This window comes from Mchenga conophoros, linkage group LG9 (genome assembly GCF_057382185.1).
Source record: "Mchenga conophoros isolate Kocher_MC1m ecotype Shallow Benthic linkage group LG9, M_conophoros_male_GT1.1, whole genome shotgun sequence".
Taxonomy (NCBI): Eukaryota; Metazoa; Chordata; class Actinopteri; order Cichliformes; family Cichlidae; genus Mchenga; species Mchenga conophoros.
Window position 1 is genome coordinate 8,787,285 of NC_140534.1, and position 19,543 is coordinate 8,806,827.

Below are 19,543 nucleotides of genomic sequence, written 5' to 3' on the forward strand. Positions count from 1 at the left end.
CCTCGTGGAGGGGGGGGGGGGCACCACCACCCTGGGATTGAAGAGTTCACACCTGGGCGACGTTTCACTTCTTTTAAGCTTAAAAAGAGATAGAAAAAACAAACACGTTGCTGTTCTCTGTGAGTGTCCTGCCATAGGCTACCCCCTTTTTTTGATTTTTTCATGGGGAAGGGTGTGGAGAGGAGGGACTGTGGTCTCACGGTATTTTGTGTTGGCGAGGAACCCCTCCTCCCCCTCCAGCCCTCCAACCGTATGTATAAGGGGGCAACCATCCTTTGGTAAAGCATCCCAGACGATGCTTGATTCCCACCCCCAACCCCACCTCACCCCCACTCCAACCCACTGTACCAGCATCCTGTCCTTTTTGACATCAGCTCTGACATCACAACATTATGGCTGCTACACGTGAAACACGTTAAAAACTCTTCACAGCCCCCCAAGAGGAGGAGGTCGGGGCGCTTGAGCTACACTACAGCATGTGGACAATACAAACTGGGCTTTTTTATTTAAAAAATTTTTTTCATCATGAGACACATGTGTCTGGCTAAATTACTGATAGCACCATTCGTCAGTTAGTGTGTTAACCCCTCTTTTTTACAGGTTTCTACCACGAGGGGCTCGCAAAACAAAGTGCATTCAAGCTGCATTGTCCAGATAGCACTGCCTGGGTGAACAATCCACAGTGACAAGACAGTAAGGGATTTAGATAAAGCAAAGCAACGAGGATTGGTGTTTGTTTGTTTTTGCCAAATATTTGATATATTTTACCACCTCCTCTGAAATTGTCACGAGTGTGTTTAAAGTTCTGGAAAACATCACAGTGACCAGTTCAGCTCACAGCAGAGATATGGCGTGGTCATGAGTGATCAGAAGAAGAAGAGTGCTGAGAGCTCATCTCTTTTTTTTGTTTTGTTTTTGTGCGTTTGCTACCTCTCGATTCATTCATCCTTGGGGCTCTTTTTGACAAGTGGATGTTTCGGTGACAGATGGCTTGAATGCACATTGAAATCGCTGGAGCGTCAGCGAGCGGGCGAATCATGCTCAGCTGAGCGACTGAAAATGAAACACTGCACCTTCCACGAAACAGTCCAGGAGATTGTATTTACACACACGCACACGCAAAAACCCATGACAAAAGGGATACTGTAGCTTTTTTTTTCCTTTTCCTTTTTACTTTCTTTAAAAAAAGGACAATAAAATATATTAAAACTTATTTACAGTGTGTGTGTTTTTGTTTTGGACAGAAAACAAACAAACAAATACAACAACAAAAAAAACCTGTGATAAACTCTTGTCCTGTTTTGCAGGTATTTCTAAGGTCATGTGCCCCTGTTTCCTGTCATTATAGCTTAAGCCAAGTACAGTAAAAAACACCGATATCAACAGAGGATTCCAACAAAAACGTATTAAAGGCACTGTCAGAACCATACATTGCCATGAATGGGACCCTTACTTTAGAGTGATAGGGGTCAAAGGGGGGGAAAGGGTACATGTCTCACGGCACACTCTGTTTGCCACGCCATGGGGCGAATCTACAGTTTTTACCGGATATGGTTCACTTAGGATGTCAATACGTCTCTTTCTAAAAGGTGAAAACAGCCGTTACCAACTGATGGTAATAATAAAAAGACGTTTCTTTTTTTTTTTCCAGAAAACGATAAATACTTTAAACATCATTAATAAATTGGTCTCAACACCAGCATCCGATTGTAAAAATGAATGAAAATCAAAATAGAAAATTAAAATATCATCTGTACATATTTTTTTTCCTGTATTTTATTTGTACACAGTGTCCCTCCCCCTTTACTGGTAGGCTCTGTTTTTTTTTTTAACTGCAGCTCCTGAGAAAAGCATGGATCAGTCCAGACCTCCTGTTGGTTCCTGAACCTGTCCCTCGTCCAGAGATTCGAGGGCATCGGCAGCCCGTCTGCTTGCAGACAGGCGGGATTATATGCCTGCAGACAGTCTCGTGCGAGAGCCCGGCCCATCGCACACAGTCACATGAATGCACTCTGTCCTGAATCACGCCTCCGAGTACGAGCTCTGTACGTTGAGTTTGTCTTTCTTTAGCTTGACGCCGTCCACGAGCTCAAAGTTGTAGTTCTCCAGAGCTGACAAGTTCCTGTCCGACATGCCTCCGTGTGAGCAGGCGCAGTACAAGACCACGCCGCAGATGGCCCCCAGGAAGACCCCGAGGGCAGACATGGCGATGATGGTGATCAGGATGGGGTCAAGCGTCTTTAGCATGCTGCCTTCAGGGATCTGGTTGTTATCCACAAAGTCTGGATATTCTGTGTTTTCCGGAACTAGAGAGGAAGCAAGGAGCAGAAGAGAAAAAGAAAAGTGAGAAAATAAACTATAAAAGGTTAGAATGCACAACAAACCTGATGTGTGAAAGGACTTACTGATTTCATTAATATCCTCCGGCAATATTGGCTCAGTGGGCACGTCGGGATCTTTAAAGAGAAATTCATATTAAAAGCAGAGCTAAATGACAAAATGCAGTCAGAGCTGTGTGCCAAAGTGCTGTTTTAGTTCAAAAACTGAAGGAAGTCACTGAAACTATGCACAAAGCTTCACCTTTACAGTCTAGCAGTGTGATCCCATCGAGAACCTTAATGTCATCCACAGCAATATCTCCCCAGCTCTTTCTCTCCACTAGACTTTCGATCACCACCTTGGCAAAAAAAATAAGTGAGCCTCTAGAGTGACAGCACACACACAAAAAGCACAGGTAAATTAAAAGGTGGGTCAGTTACCTGATAAGGCTTGTTGGTGCGTGGCACGAGGACACGACCTTCCCTCCAGCGGTTGCCTTGGTGGCCGCTGACTGTCCACAGTAGGACATCTGCAGGTCCCTTCTCCGTTTGCTTGCGCTGCTTGATGTGTAGTGTGCCGATGTGTGGCCCAAACATGTGGTACCAGAATGACACACAGAGGTCCGAGTCCGGGGAGCTGACCACGGGGCTGACGAGTCGAGCCACCTCTGTCTCTTGGGGGCTGGTTGCTAAGGTGTAGATGAAATTCCCCGGTTCACCTGTAATGTAAAGCCCTTGTATCAGCAACACAGAGGTAAAATGCCACATGTACTGTGTCAGATGTTGTGAGTCTATCATCTGAGGTACTTACCTGTGTGGTCCATGTTGGGTCCGATGTTGAGGGTAGGTGTGCCGCTGGACTGGATCTGCCACCTAGATCCCGTGTCCTCCGATGTCCAGCTGCAGAAGGACGGATCATTGGCTCGGCCAAAGTCGCAGGCAAACCAGAGAAAAGCTGTGTGAAGAAAGATCAAGATCATGTGTCACAGGAGAAAAAAAACCTTAATCATTCTGCTTATTACAAAAGGAGAAGCTGCCTGTAGCCCTGGGCTCTATCCGAACAATGACCGCAGGGCCTGTCATGGTATAACTACAGGCTACACTTTGGAGCTTCCTTCTCTTATTCTGCTCTGGAACAGACCACTAGAGGGCAGCAGATAACTGTGGGACATAAGCCTACAGTCCTACAGGTGGGGGTGATACAAGCAGCTAACTCATGAAGGAGAAGCAGGAGTCGGACAAAAGGTAAATTACAGTTCTGACATGAGAAAGAGTGTGAACCAATGGCACAGACCTCATGCAGTCCTTGTGTCTTGGCTGTATTTAATGATCTCTTCTAATGAATGCAACAGGGTATGTAAAGAATGCATTAAACGGGAACACTGAGAAGAGTCAAAACCCCCAATGGCAGGGACAGGAAGACAGATGCCTGGACACCGTGCCCAGTTGGGAAAGGAAACATTCATAGCAACCCGCTGCGAACTGACGATTTTAATGAGAGCAGGGACATGGGATTCGAAGACAGCTATGGTAACAGCGCCGGGGCCCCACTCCAACAATGCCATCCCCTGTGGACACACGCCGTGTCGAAGAAGCCTTCATCGAGGCCAGAAAATGTGTGGGAGCTCGGGCTTTAGTGTTTTCCAAATTAGATAAAGAAAGACTTCAAGGAACACTGGGGAAACGAGATGTTTGGGAGGCCAGCCATAGCTTTATTCTCCAACATGAAATGCCTTTAGAGATACCACTCTCTGAATGACAGAATCTATGAGCTAATATTCCCTTAAAAAATGGGAAGGATTTAACTAACTTCTGCAGGCAATTTACCCATTAAACTTACCCATTAAACACAAAGGATGGAATTCCCATCACATATCAACCACATTTCAGGGTCCAAGCCACCATTTTCCCCATAGAAACTTCATTCCCAATTAAAACGACTTTGGCTTTTTTTTCCATTATGAGGAGCCTGTGACTCACTTGGCCATTATGTATGTATATATATTTATTTCTCCATGAATGTGAGTGGAAACTATATCCCCTGAGATGCATGGTGCATGACACACACACACATTCACATGGACACACACACACAGCTTATTAACATGCATGGTTTGAGAGTCTTGAGATGAAAAGTCAAATAGATAGGCGTTTACCTGTACTTCATTAGACTCATACAGACATACACACACAAAAATGTGCATAAATGCATACACACATTTGCATCTTAGAGCTACTCTAATAATATCGCTCGTGCCCCAAATCGAAGACAGACCGCAGAGCCAGCTGACTGAGAGAAAGGGGGTTGGGTGGAGCCTACGGCCCATTAGCCAAGGTCAGGCTGGGGCACTGCTTCTTGACTGCTGCCTCATCAGCCCGCTGTAGGAGACACTGGCTATGTGTGTCTGTCCATGCATGTGGGCCCCAAAGTGCACCTAACTTCCTCCAGTCATTTGCATCTGGCTTTTACAGGTCTGTGCGCACTCTGTGTGTGTGTCGGTGTCAGCCTGGTGATTAGTGATTATGCTGAGAAGGCAGCAGCAGAGCACCAGTGCTAATCATCGGCTAGCCTTGCATCATGTAGCCTCCCTTTACCCTGTCAGTGGGAGCCTCTCAGGGCCATATCATCAGCTTTAATAACAGACACACATCAGAGGAGAGAGGCTGGCAATCATTATCTCAGGTGTGTCTCTTGATGAATTCATGAAATTAATTCAGAACAAACCATGAGCAGTTAAACATTTGCCCCGCTGTATGTTTCATCGCTCTGATGTGCAAACTTTGAAAGCACTGACCTTAAAAAATATGTATATATGGTATCTTTTGCTCACCTGGGATGGTATCCATTTCAGCAGTAGTGCTCTCTGGCATCATGTTACCACCTGTCACAATACAGAATGTTAGCACAGTTAGCCTAGGTTTGCAATGAGCTAAGTTTCATTTTAAATAAGTACCCATGCTAACTAAACTTGGCGTATCAACGCATGCCTTGTCTCTGGCTTCTTTCTTATGAATGCCTTTTTTCTGGTATTCCTAGCAGGAAGAACTTATACAATACACATGACTGAGACGGTGCCATGCTCATCATTGGAGACTGCTGGTTAATGGGGGGTGCAGGCTGAGATAGTTGACTGGTTAGAAGGAAAAGTAAGCTAGGAGTGAGTAGAGGGGGGGGGGGAGCCAGAGCAAAAAGCAAGTGAGAGATGAAATGATAGAGAACAGATGTGGGTGAATTGATTTCAGGTGCAAATGCAACAATGCTTTCTGGTGAGCGCTCAGAGCTTAAGGTAAGAAGTGGTAGACTGAAGAGGAGGAGGTGGTAGCAACGGGGGCGCAGCAAATTAGAGTTGTGTGGCTGCCAGGACACACGAGGGTGCATGCATGCTTGCCAGTGTGCAGGGTACAGTACATGGAAGACTGGGTTTGGTATCAAAATCTGACTGCGGCAGCGATGCTACAGAAGCTGTGATGGCGCAGAATCGAGGGAGACGATCGAGCGCCAGCCACAGCAAAAGCAAGGGGAAATTAGGGAAGGGAGGGTTTAGGGGAAGGGGCTGGTCGCAGTCTCATGAAGGCGATGTTAGCACCTGTCACGTCGTAGTCATCACCTGTGCCACTGTGGCAGCTCGCCTGGTCGTCATCACACTCGTCAGACGGGGTGGTGCTCGGGATTGCGGTGGTTGGCGGGAGTGTAGGAGCTGGAGAGGGAGAGAGAGGAAACAATACAGGTTAGATTACAGGTTAAACATGGAAAGTGCACTGATTTTAGCTTAAGGGATTTTTCGACTACTTAAAAAAAAAAAGGTTACAGTGTTTTCCTTTGTTTTTAAGGCCAGTATCTATTGAATAGCATCGCATTTCTTTTTGTTAATTGTCTGAAATCCTTCTTTTCAAGCCTACGATTTTAAGCATATAGTTTAAACAAAAACAGAAAAGGAAAGAAAAGAAGAAGAAACAGTGAAATATATTTCTGTAAGCTCGATTGCTGTGCTCACAGTTCCATGCTGAGCGTTAGTGTAGAACTGAGCTATTAGTATCCATCCTTTCATCAAGCTGTGGAGGTGTGGGTGTATAAATAGAGCTGAAGCGAATACATGGTGCGTAAGGCTTTGAAACTAGAAGGTGGAGTAACAGGACTTGGGACTGGATATAAGCAGGGCCATTCCAGTCTATCATTATGGCCCTGACATGAGAAAGAGTGTGAACCAATGGCACAGACCTCATGCAGTCCTTGTGTCTTGGCTGTATTTAATGATCTCTTCTAATGAATGCAACAGGGTATGTAAAGAATGCATTAAACGGGAACACTGAGAAGAGTCAAAACCCCCAATGGCAGGGACAGGAAGACAGATGCCTGGACACCGTGCCCAGTTGGGAAAGGAAACATTCATAGCAACCCGCTGCGAACTGATGATTTTAATGAGAGCAGGGACATGGGATTCGAAGACAGCTATGGTAACAGCGCCGGGGCCCCACTCCAACAATGCCATCCCCTGTGGACACACGCCGTGTCGAAGAAGCCTTCATCGAGGCCAGAAAATGTGTGGGAGCTCGGGCTTTGAAACTAGAAGGTGGAGTAACAGGACTTGGGACTGGATATAAGCAGGGCCATTCCAGTCTATCATTATGGCCCTGCTTCACTTGGATGTGGGAAAGGCCCAAAATCCGCTCCATGGTCCAGTGCCACACAGCGGTGTGCCTTTTGGAGATTTCAGACCCAATATTTCTCAGGACTCCTTGAGGGTATCTGCACACTGAGGAACTTCCCCAACAACTACATGTCTTCTAAGGTCTTTTTTATATGCTTTCCCACTTCTGTAGGGCCGCTAATGGTGTGATAGCAAGCTAGCAGCTGACAAAGAAACATCTGCAAACAAAACAAGACTGAGCGTGTGTTTGTTGTGTTGTAAGTGTCAGGATTACAACAGAGTTGTAAAAGCAGGGTATAACTGTGTGGCGCAGACAAAATAGCCATTTGTCAGGACAAGTTTTTACACACACAGAGCTTTGGGGATTTTTTACTTTCTTCTCATCAGTCACTGCTTCACTGTGTGGAGAAGCTCAAGGTGAGAGGAAATGTGGGAGGACAGTTTTGCTTTGACGAGCGAACATTGTGTTGCATTTTCCCCCCGTCACACATAGTCTTAAAAAAGCTTGGACTTCACCGTTGTTCTGTTTTTACATGCTTTGTTTCAACTTTACAGCTCTTCCCTACACAGCTGACATGACATATATTGTTGGATGATTTTAAATTTATATCAGCCAGTATCTGCAACGAAGTATGCTTACATCTAAACTAACCCACATTCATTCATGTCACTGACATCACTTCCTGTGCTTGGAGAGTCCAAACCCTGAAGTAGGAGCACTGGAAACGATTTGCTCATTGCGCATCAGTTTGAAACTGCCAGCTTGTCTCTTGCTGGTATTTCAGGCTCAGGTTGCCTTGGTGACTCTCTGTAAATCAACAGTATTCTTCACTGTCTTTGGTAGTTTCACTTGCTTGAAAGTTTATTGTGGGTCCCGACTACAGCCTCTGGTCTCTGGTCACTATGTCACCACAAATTCCTTCCAGTTTGTATGCAGCTTTGAAACGCTATCAAAGGGTTCCAAGAACTTTTGATAGTCCTTCTTCCTGCACTGTATGGCCGCACAAAAAAGTGTATTTCCTCCAATAGTTATAGGAGCTACAAAACACTTCCTGTAGTCCAAACCTTTCATAAGTGTTTGCACTGTCTGAGGATTAAACTGGCTTCCTCAGTGCAGGCCGAGGAGAAGGAATGAGGAGAGAGGCGACAAAAGGGAGGCGAAGACAGACAGGGGCAAGCATCTTGAAAAATGTGTACAATATCTGTAGTTGTGCGTGAGAGCGATTGAGTGTGTTTGTGCATGTGTGTGAGCCAATGCTCTTGCTCGCTCTCTCTGCTAGATGAAATATGAGGCAGATCAGCTCCTGTCAGATTCAGGGTGGGGAAGGTCAGGGATGGGGTCAGCGCTGCGTCAGGGGAGCCTCTCATAGAAATGAGGATTTCGGCCTCCTGCTACGACTTGCTACACACATACACACACAAACACATTTGTACACACTAGGAGATGCACCTGCCTGTGCACTCACCCGACTGTGTACAGTTTACTGTAACCACATGTTTGGCAAGGTGATTGCGGTTGGTCTGTGTGCATAAATCTGTGCGAGTTTGTGTGTATTTGGCATTAACAGCGAAAACAAGCATTATCATCTGACTAAAGCTCCCGGTGGGAGTCCATGAGGCTTACAAGAGAATGGGCCTCCCTGAAATCCAATATGCAAATCCACTTAGGGCTAGGATGCTCCGTGTGCTTATATTGCTGAGCGTTTTTTGTGCTACATCAGCTTTGAGAGAGGCAGATAAAGAGCTGGAAAAAAATAATGGTAATTTTAAAGATAGCAAAGTGGGCGCAGTCCTTTGAAAGAAGAAAGACGTGCCGAGGTTGGGAAGAGTGCGATGAGGGCCAGGATGCAATAATCCTAGTGGGCCAGGTGGGCTTTCATTTGATCCCCTGTAGAAGTGGCTAGCTATTGGGGGCAGCTTTGATGTTACAGGGAGACAAGACAACTATCCCTTGTAAGGATAAAGAGCAGGAGCTGGACAGCTGTGGGCTCGACATAGGGAGCGCTCATGCACGTCTTTAAATAAACAGGACTGTGGCAAAGACATGACGCGCTAGCTCCTCACAGCCATGCCATTAGCTAGGATGATAGACTGCTCACCTGCGTGTGAGTCAACACACGTCAGATGTGAGCATGTAGTCTGAGAGGTCTAGGTGTGCCCACTAAGGTTATCATCACGGGGAGAAAATGAAACACAATCGAAGACAGTCTTGGCGTCAACTACGGGAGTGAAAATGTCATTTTCGTGACTAAAAACATCACTATAGCTGAAAATGTCAACTGCTTGAAGAAAGGTTTCACTCTGGGGGAGTAACTTTGCCACCACTGGTAAACACATAATTGTTGCTGGTGGAGAAATGAGCACCACGGGTGGAAATGTCACCAGCGTCAATAGAAATACTACTCTATTTCTTTTATAGTTTTGTGCATCAAAACAGAAAGGAGCATTTTAGACAGAGGACACACAATGCAATCGATTTTATTGAAAGTCCTACATGTTTTTGAGCTTTACCTTCAATCTCGCAGCCCAGCAGCTCCAGCCGCAGGCCCATCCCAGCAGGAGTGGCCCTCTCTGGGTAAATCCTGACAAAACGGGTCAGCAGAGGCTCCACGGTCCTCAGTTCAGGAGTGTCATAATTGCTGTTGCCTTCAAATATCTGGCAGGGAAAAGGGCAAGAGTGATAAAGATTAGTATTGACTGCTACAGCCCCCCAAATGCAGGTACCCTACAGCAAAATTACTCCTACGTTCTGAAAATGGATACAGAGGGTTGGTTGTTTTGGGTAGGTGGACAGATGAAAAGTAAAATAAATAAATAAGCTGACCAGATGTGTAATCTTGCTGATATCCAAAGCACAGACTAGGTGAGTGACACAGGAGTCCAGTGGCAAAGACAGCATGACTCACACCTCTGACAAGGGTAACTTTCTGCTCCTTTAACTCTTTCTCCGGTCCTCCATGTGGGAAGGTATAAACGAAGGAAAAGAGGAGGCAGTGTGGGAGAAGCAAGCCAAGAAAGAGAGAGAGGAATGACGGAAGCGGATTAATGGGTTTGATCACGTGAAGACGCCTGGTGAGCCTTAGATGCTGGGAAACTCTTAGGCAAGAGGAGAAAGGACACTAACTAGGACAGCCGGGATATGGATCCTCCTCACTCCCTTCATAAATCAACCATCAGCCCATCTGGATCAGATTTATGCCCTGTCAGGGACACTTGTAATTGGGGACGAGCTGTTGCAGCTCTTCTCGGAGGTGTGTGTGCCTGCATCCGCGAGTATGCACACACTTACATACTTTGTGTGTAAGTGTGTGCATGCATCGAGCAAAGTGTTGGCAAGTATGCCTTCAGCGCAAGGCAGTGCCACTGGGAGATAAATCTCTGGTCACTTCTCGACTGTTGCCCGTTCTTTCCTCTCTCATCCCTCTGACTCCCTTTCACCCCTCCTTCCTCTCTGGAGAGGTTTCACTATCCATTGAAAGGGTTGAACGGTGTGTGTGTGTCATGCAGAATACAAAGCAGGAGGAGAGAACAGGGGGAAGGACTCTGAGAGACTCAAGATGCTTATCCTAATGTGATTCAAAGCACTCCTAAAATTGACTCACAATGACTGTTCAATGACTCACAACTGCCCGGCGCGTAGTCGGGTGAAAATTGACTAAATGCGTCATAATCACAATCGATGCTCTGACGTGTCTAAGAGACATTTTTAGAAGTTGGTATTCAAATCATTTTCCACAGTGCTGAAGGTAAAACCTCTGTTAAATCAAAACGTCAATTCCAATCCTTGCTCTTGAAAAAAAAAATCCTGGGTGCATGAATTGAAAAATGATACAAGAGAGCTTTGATTAAGACTAATCTTCTGATTTGATAGCAGAACTGAACACATACCCAAGTATTGTTGGGCACTGTGCAAGGTAAGAGAGAAAAACCCACCTTCGGCCTGTTTCCACTGGTGTCGAGCACCATCCTCCAGTCCGAGCCATTGTTGCTGTAGCCCAGGCGGAACTTCTTCATGAACACCTTGTTTTCTCGGTGCTTCCCTCCCTGGATGATCAAGCCCCTCACTAGCTTCTCCTCGCCGAGATCCACCTGCAGCCACTCGTTAGTGAAGGGCTGTGGCTGGGGCAGCAGGGTCCATCCTGTCCTACTTGTTAGCAAGCGAGCATTCTCTGGTACCCAGCTCCGGTCTGTATGGGAGGACGCGGTGATCTGGTTGTCATTAATCAAGCCTGATACCATGCCCAGCATGCCTGAACACGGGTACTCTGAAAGGCAAATGGGAAAGCAAAAGGTGCTTAGCTTTTTGACACAAACAAAAGAAAACCTAGAGAGCGGATAGATGGAAAAATAAAACATGCGATCTGCATCCAAAGGCTTGAGGTTCAGCATCAGGCTTGCCACGGCTCTGCTTCAGTGAATTTGAGTTCATACAGGGGCATCGTCATGGATAGTCAAAGTCAAAGTGAGGACAACTATTCCCCAAACTCGTTGTGATGTTACTGTGATCTCTGCCTCTATTCTCTTTCTCTGTGTCTCTCTGCCTGCAGATCTCATGCATACTAATTCTTCTGCCTGAAGCGGTTGTCTCCAGGCAGCCAATTAAAACCCTCCTCTCTGTTGGTGTTTCCATCTCCTGCATTCTGGGAGCAGTTTTTCTTTTCATCTCTCTGCCCCTCCCTCTATAGACTCATATACACACAAAAACACATTCTCTTTGTGTTTTATCTGCTGCTGCTGCTGCACTCATCTACCTTCTGCTCCGCAGCTGTTAACATCTGTGGGGCTGCATCTTTGAACACCTTGTTGTTTCCTGTCCAAAGTTCCAAACTTTTTTCTCCTCTTTCATTGTATTATTTTTTTTATTCTACCTCTGTGATCATCTCTAGCTTAACTTTTTGTATATTTTATGATCTTTGATTCCATCTCCAGTTTGTTTAAAAGAGAGAAAGCTGGGTTTTTTTTTCATTTTCTTTTCTCAAGCCTTGTTTCCAGTGACATCCCCTTGTATAATGAAGTCGAAGGGCACCAATTCGTCGCTACTGCTTGTAGAACCATCTGAATGCTTTAACCTTAAACTTTTTTTTGTCCATTTTCATGTTTTTGCCTTGATATTACACGAAAGGTGGCCAGATATAATTCCAATGAAAACTTATTGACTGTACATGGATGTAGAAATTTCTGGTTAGAACAGTCAAAACCCAGCAACAACAGTCAAAACCCAGCAAACTCTAACACTACATGTGAAAATAAAAACAAATTTGTCTCAGATAATAAGTTTTTAAAGCTCTGTCACACTGGTGGGCTGCTCTGAATTTAGGATTACTGTAATTTTTAGCTGTATGAACTGACCTAAGGAGAAAGTTATGCTTTATCTGTAGATAGACATAATTATGTTCATATTCTTTTATCAAATGTTTTGTGAAATCTGTGAAGTAATTTTGTACCATGCGAGTGATTGATAAGGACACAATAGTTCTGAACCCAAGACGGGATTGTCTTTTTGAGATGTTGTAAAAGTCATGCACAGCAACTTACTTATGCTGTAAACACTGTAAAGGAGAGTGATTACACTCTCTTCCAGCTTTGCATTTACATTCTCTACTAGAGTAACTTTGCATGATTCATAATTAAAAATAATCCCAATGTTTGCTGGGCCTCAGTCCACATTATGTCTGAAACAAGCCATTTTAGCTCTCCTCTCTCTTAAAGTGAGAGGTCACCTTTACTTAAAGCTATATGTCCTTTAATTGGCTGCCCCACCCAAACAGAAGGTTGAACTGCAGCGCGATAGAGAGACTGCAGTAAATATTATATACTTCAGAAATTCTTCTTTGCATAGCTAGAAAGAATCCACAGGAGTCCACAAAACTTTTCCACGAGCTGCCACTCGAAGTCTGACACTTGTATTAGCAGCTTTTATTGGGCTTAAATCTTCCTGTGTGTCTCGTCCTATCTTTCCTCCAGCACTTAATCCCAAGACACTGAGTCAGAGACCTGTGCTAAGCAATAATATATTTACTATCTGGCTCCCACGGAGGGATAAATCCCAGCATTATTACATCTTCTGTGTCTGTATGAGACAGAGCGTGCACTGTACCGCAGCAGGAATCAATAGCGTAGCTGCATCTGGGAAAAGTCAGCGAAAACTTGGAGAAAACAAGGCCCCGTTCAGACTTGTCTTTCTCTCTCTTTTTCTCTGTCTCCAGTTATCTAAACCGGCTCCTGTGAGAACCCGTGGGACAAATCTCTGCTCCCGCATTCTCGAAAAGGTCCAAATTGGAGCTCATGTAACAAATGCTGGCTGTGCGAATGCTCCTCGACTGTTTTATTTTTCTCCCACTTTCTTTCATCTTTGGCCAGAATCTGTTTGAGAGCGATCAGTGAGCTGGGCCCTGGCAGAGCAAAGGCATACTGAACCCCCTTTGAAGTGGGAGGATACAGAGAAAGGTACACATGTGTGATAGTGCGTGTGAGAGACACTGATCTGAGCTTAGACGCTCTGCCCGAGTGCCTGGGTCATCTGGAGCTGTTAATTGACTTCAGCTGCGATGCCATGCACGCAGCGGCACACCCAGGGGAGCAAGCACAAGGTGATACGCGGCTATGTGGGCCATGCACAGGGTTTGGGTGGAGCATCGGTGGTTTATCAGTGATATTTATACACCGCGGCATATTTACTAACAACAGGGTGGCGGATCTTGTTCATTAATGAGTAGCTGTTTAGATCGGCACGCGACCATGATGATTTAAGGGAGAACATCTTGCCGCATTCTGGGATTTTACTCCTCCTCTCCTGTGATGCCTAAGTTATGGCTTTAAAGAAAAACTGGAAGGGGAAAACTTGGAAAAAATGCAGATTTGAAAAGTCCTTTATTGGTGAGAAAAGCGGCGATGAACTTTAAGAGCACTTTAAAAGCACTAGTTACTCAAGATCTTGTATCAAGGATTTGTAACTAAGTGTAGAACGGAGTGAGTCACTGAGTTTATGCAGCCCTCAAGAGCCTCAGAGCTTCTCGTTCTCTGCTAGCATGCAGTGAAGCTGGCAGTGTCTTCAGAGCACCCAGGGGTGCTGACGTCATTCCCGAGGCCCTGTGGTGACTTCGATCCTGTGATGTGTTTATGCTCTGCGCAGCGGTCTGGTCGTGCGCCCCAAAACGCACGCCCCATCTGTAACCCTGCTGTACCCACAGTGCTCTGCATATGTACCAGAGAGCTACAAAGCTCCATTAAAAGTTTTTTTTTAAAAACAACACTCGACCGGCTCACATTTAGCTGGCTGCAAATAATTCCACCCCTAATTTTAATCCTGGGCGCTCACAACATTGGAAAAAATACAAGAGGCTTACTTTCATATATTTTGTCCCTGTCCACTTCATTTGTAAGTGCAGGGGAACAAAACACACATCCAAGTGCTAATTAGAATTCAATACACATGTTCATAATCCCGCAGAGAGTCAGGCAGATGTGCTAAAAACCATACGAAAGGGAGCCGCACACACATGCACATACCACACATTAAAATAACATCAACAAAAAAAAAAAGGCAAAGATGAGACAAACAAAATCAAAGCTTTAAAAGCAAAGCCAGACTAAAGAGGAGGCTGAGGAAAGATCTGCAGGAGGGATGGGCCCAAACAGAGCCCACCCGGCTTCAGCTCACTCTGCCTGCAAGCTGTTGGCTTCATATATATTGGATGAGGTACATCTAAACATGGGGAGACATAAATAGGCAATCCTCCTTCATGCACCACTTCTCTATTATGCAACAGCTTGCTTTAGCCTTAAAGGAAGCAGATAAGGAGGGAGGTGTTTGCACCAGTGAGGCCTGGATGGGAAATATCAACTAGGTTGCCGCAAGAGAGCAGAAATTCTGACTAGAGTCTGTGGTGTAAGCTGATTAGGCGTATGAAAATGGAATATGGAGTCACTGTATGAATGTGTATGTGATCTCAGCAGCAACCAACCTGATATCTTACAGCCGTACACCTCGAAGCGCAGTGCGATGCCTGTTTCCCAGGTAACGGGACGTATCCGAACGAAGCGCGTCAGCGTGGGCTTGGGAAGCTTCGTCTTGGCAACGTCAGTTGGGTTGGTGTTGCCTTGGAAAACCTGTGAAAGATGCAGGAGGGAAGTAAGTTATCAATAGAATATGCTGAGCTGCTGAGATGCAGAATTTCTACGAGACGGAGACGGAATTCACTGGAGCTCAGAGATCGGCCTTCATCTGCATTAAGTTTACACAAGATGTAGCATTGGAAGGCAAGCTTTATGGCCACTTTTTTAATGAGATGGTTTAAATGTTTCCTCTTTCTCCATATGTAGCAGCCCCCACAGGCTGGGTAATGTGACTATGAAACCTGAGATGAGATATACCAGATTGGCTCAAGATGCTCTTTCACTGTCCTCTGTTTCCTGATCAGTTGGAGGTTTTACTGCAGTGTCTTGTTGAAAGGTCACAGACGTCACTGTCCCCCCCTTAGGTCTGTTGACAGTTTACTAGCATCATATGAGTAGGCTGGCCACCCAGCCAAACAACTTCCCGCAGTCCGTCACAGTTCATTCCGGGTAATTGAATCACAGCAGTGACCACATGACCTCCTGACCTCCGTGACTTAGCGGCAATGAGGCAAAGAGGAACCCAGCTGAAGTAAGCAGGATGGAAAAGAGATAGAAAGGCAGTAAGTTTGGTAGTTTGGCTAATCAACTCTAAAGTAAAAAACTAAGAGTAGTTCATGCAGCTGTGTCCAACTGCTTGCCATGCACTCCTTGAGTACAGGGACATCACTAAGGGGAACCTGTAAGAAAACCTTCCACTCTCTCAAAAGTCATGCTGAGTCTCCACTCGCTAACTGTAAAGTGGCTTTTTCCGGAGCTGCGCTAAGATGCCAAACTGCAGTCTCAGCATGTACCAAATGGTGCCCCTCTGCACAAAAGCACTTTAGAGCCTGGAAAACGCAGGCTGAGTTTACCACGGTACCTTTAAGCTGCCACTTTATAGAAGTGACAGTGAACTTTGGAGAGGGCTTGGGGGACATGTACACAGCAGCACAAACAATCGTGCTTGGATGCTCTGTTGCCTTTGAAAACTTCTTGATATGAGTGGTAGCCTCACACTCTTGATTGGAAATTGTGGTATTTCCCTTGCCCTCTGGACACCCACAGAGAGGCTTCCAGATGGACAAAAACCTGTTTGACAGGCTGATCTGCAATCAGTGGTCATCGCCTGTCTCACTCCGGTCAAGCATACTATCCCTCTCTTCCTTCCTTTTCTTGTCCCTCTCTGCCAGCTGCTCAAACACGACAACCATCGCTCCCGCTCCTCTTTATCTCTGGTCTGTCAAGTCTTTGTTTTTCCCTGCTTCTTAAATGAAAAATTGACAGGTCCCTGACATAAAACAGAGGCAACATTCCAGCACGGTCCTCCTTGCAGGGACTTTATTGCCGTCGTTTTTGCTGTAAATGTCATGCGCTTACACGGAGAGTGGGTATATTACCCTACTGATTTAAAGTGTATAATTACATGTTGGGAGAATGTGGTTTAAGTACATACAGCCCGGTATTTCCCCTTTAGTTGAGTTCGTAAGCAACTTTGAAAAGACCGCAATTTAAATCAGCTAGATGTGCTGTTTGGACGGGATATTCCAAGTGTAGCACATGTGCATGGGTGGTTTTTCATGACACAGTCACTGGTCAAGGAGGAGTGAACGTCAGCTATTTTGATGATTTAGTTTCTTCCAAAACAGTCTTATGAAGAGCTACAGCCAAAGCATCTAGAAACACTATCAGAAAGTGAGCACAACATTAGTTCAGACAGGTCATGGAGTCAAGCTTAGTTGTAATCCCAGCCTGTAGGACACGCTATTAAAGCTTCTTTAACGAGGGCATAGTTGCAGCAGTTGTGGAAGCTGACCATAAACCTCCTTCACCTCGGCTCCTTCTTTCATGCTGCATCTGAACTGATCAATCTCACATTGTGATCACTGGTGCCTGAACTGCTCTGGGTTCTGTTCATTTATCTGAATAAATAAAGCTTTTTCACTGCAAAAATAGTTCATAACACAGAGGTGGTGCCGGTACACCACTCGTGGCTCAAAATAAACTTTTAATTCTTGAGGAATATACCTTCTGTTTGGAGCCTTCTTTCAAAGTGATCCAGTCCTCTCCATTAGAGCTGACATCCACTTTGTAGGACTTGACAAAGTAAACCCTCTGGGTCTCCTGGGAAATGGCGCCCTGGGTGCCGATGGCCGAGACGAACCGCAGGAACCCAAGGTCCACCTGAAAAGGGTGAAGAGAGGAGAGACAAGTTTACAGTGAGTTTGCCCATCACTTTACTTTCTCCTTTAGTGTTTCGCTGATTAGCCTGGGCAAAAAGTGCTACAATGTAAAGCTCTTTGCCTGACAACTTTTGTAAAGACGGCTTTCAGCGCACAGCCTATATTAATAATACACAAGACAAGTTGGAGAGTTAAAAATGAGTCCCCGCTATCTGATTCACCTCCGGTCATAGCCTCATCAGCAGCTACCTGGAATTTAATAAACAGCAATAAAATGATATTCGCATTAATGAAGCAGACAGGATGACAACTTAATTTCCGGCGAAGGGACGCGAGAGCTCATTGGATAGAAGTGAATAAAACAGGGTCTGCAATCACATCATCAGAACCTGTGAGCGGGAAAGAAAGATACAGACTGAATATCAAATGATGTGTCTTTAAAATATGCAGGGCTTTATAAAGTAATCATGAACTGCAGTACATTACTGCAGGGCTATTATATTTTCACAAGGAGACAGCCAGAGGTAGCAGGGTCAGAGAGGTGGAGGAGTGAATGTCTGTGTGTACGTATATTTTGCTCAGTGCATGGGTGCTGCACTCAGAGATGATGCTGGACAGAAAGTGGGGCTGGTTTCCATCAGACCTGGAAAAGGGAGCGCAGTCTGTGTCTGCCAGCCATCATGCCTGTTTAAAACCATCACTATCACTGCCAGGAAAGACAGAATCCTCGTCCTTACATATATATATATGTCCCCGCGGCTTCTGTGTCTGCGGCAGGAACGGCCTTCAAAACTTGCTTTGATCCCGTTGATTCGTTTACCAGCGGGATAAAGGTATAATTTTTCAGCCACCAGCAATAATAAATGAGCTCGCTCTGACCACTGCAGAGGCTCCTTGGACCTCACCTATCATCCCATCATCCACAGCAGAGGCAAAGAAAAAGAGTGGGTGTGGTGTCGACCTGCAAAACTTTCAAAGAATCCCAAGCCCTCGGTGTAAAAGTAGCGTGCTTAATTTTAACAAGCACTAACACCGTCTTTTGACAGGCTGAGCTGACGGTAATGAGGAGTAATGGTATTGCGTGCGGACACCGTTTAAACCCCCCCCCCCCTGAAAAACAAGAGAAATGCAAGAAGCTTGGGCGTTGGTGGAACAGATTTCCAAGATCACGGGGAAAGACGAAGCCTTTGATGTTGACGTGAGATGGGCTCGAGCCCCGACGGATGGCGACCAGACTCTCGAGCAGATTACTGCATCGACTCAGAGGAGATAGTCGGCTTGAGCATGTGCGACAACAGTCAAATCCTTTATGGGAGTGTGAGCAGACTTTAGCGTGTGCATTTTTTAGGCAATCAGAGCCAGGGTTATCTTAGCAGGGCTCCAGCTCTGCTGAGACTAAAGCCACACAGAATCTACCTACTTTGCCTGCCAACATTATATACAGTAGTGTGCTTCCCTTAATGATTCAGAGCGAAGAGCAGGGAAGGAATATCTGCATGCCACAGAATGCCGGTCAATCCCGCTCCAGAAATATAAAGACATAAACAGATGGGAGCAATAAATGAGGTTCCACTCTGCTATTCTCTCACTCTGTCCTGGCCGCCCAAAGGATGTGGATGGATGAAGACTAACAAAAAAGACAGTCAAATACGGAGACAGAATACTTTTGTTCCTGTCTACAGGCTCAAGGGGCTTTTACAGTAAGTCCCCCTGATTTCTTTTGGTCTGCAAATAGAAACAAAATCAAATCCTGTCAGCTTCAGCCAGTTCCCATTTAATAACAGAGGAACTTACTTCCTCTCTGCTGGCTAAAACGGCTGCATGTGCCAGTAGTGGATGGAGGAAGCTGGGTCTGTGCTGGCGTTTAGTGCATTAGCCAAGGCAGGTCTTTAACATCTGCATTCAAATGGCCAGTCTGACATATTTTCAGCCTGGACCAATAGCAAAGCAGTTTACTGTAAAGGCTTCACTGAAAATGCTCTAATAGGAAGACTTGGCCTTGGGGTTGTTTTCTCTGAATGGATCTCATTAAGTTTAATGGAGGAGAAGAGCCTCTGGGAACGAAATGAGTGGCGGGGCTAATTGGGAACACTCGTGGGTGCTCAGACTCAGACAATCTCAGGACATGTGCGTGCCAAAATATTTCTGATTAGCAGAGACGTTTTGTCGGTGGGTAAAAATGAGCGTTCGTGATTGTGCAATCTCGCTTCCCAGTTTTACATACTTTAATCACCTTACGCTCATTTGTTTTAAACTCCTACAAACTATCACAGTGGTGGGCATAACCAAATCGCTGTAA

General features: G+C 45.5%; 1 protein-coding gene across 3 annotated transcripts in view; it reads right to left on the reverse strand.

The window, feature by feature from the left end:
* Positions 1–1,141: 1,141 nt before the first annotated feature.
* Positions 1,142–19,543, reverse strand: part of nrp1a (neuropilin 1a) — an 82,772-nt gene continuing 64,370 nt past the window's right edge. For 2 of the 3 annotated variants that reach the window (XM_085286307.1, XM_085286309.1), the window contains 11 exons: positions 17,090–17,245; positions 14,932–15,076; positions 10,901–11,232; positions 9,479–9,623; positions 5,906–6,016; positions 5,150–5,200; positions 3,130–3,273; positions 2,760–3,037; positions 2,581–2,677; positions 2,406–2,456; positions 1,142–2,306 (listed from right to left, as the gene is read on the reverse strand). In XM_085286307.1, the coding sequence (XP_085142433.1) occupies positions 2,023–2,306; positions 2,406–2,456; positions 2,581–2,677; positions 2,760–3,037; positions 3,130–3,273; positions 5,150–5,200; positions 5,906–6,016; positions 9,479–9,623; positions 10,901–11,232; positions 14,932–15,076; positions 17,090–17,245 (1,794 nt within the window). In that variant the 3' untranslated portion in view covers positions 1,142–2,022. The remainder of the gene's footprint in view (positions 2,307–2,405; positions 2,457–2,580; positions 2,678–2,759; positions 3,038–3,129; positions 3,274–5,149; positions 5,201–5,905; positions 6,017–9,478; positions 9,624–10,900; positions 11,233–14,931; positions 15,077–17,089; positions 17,246–19,543) is intronic. The other variant, XM_085286308.1, reaches the window with a different exon arrangement.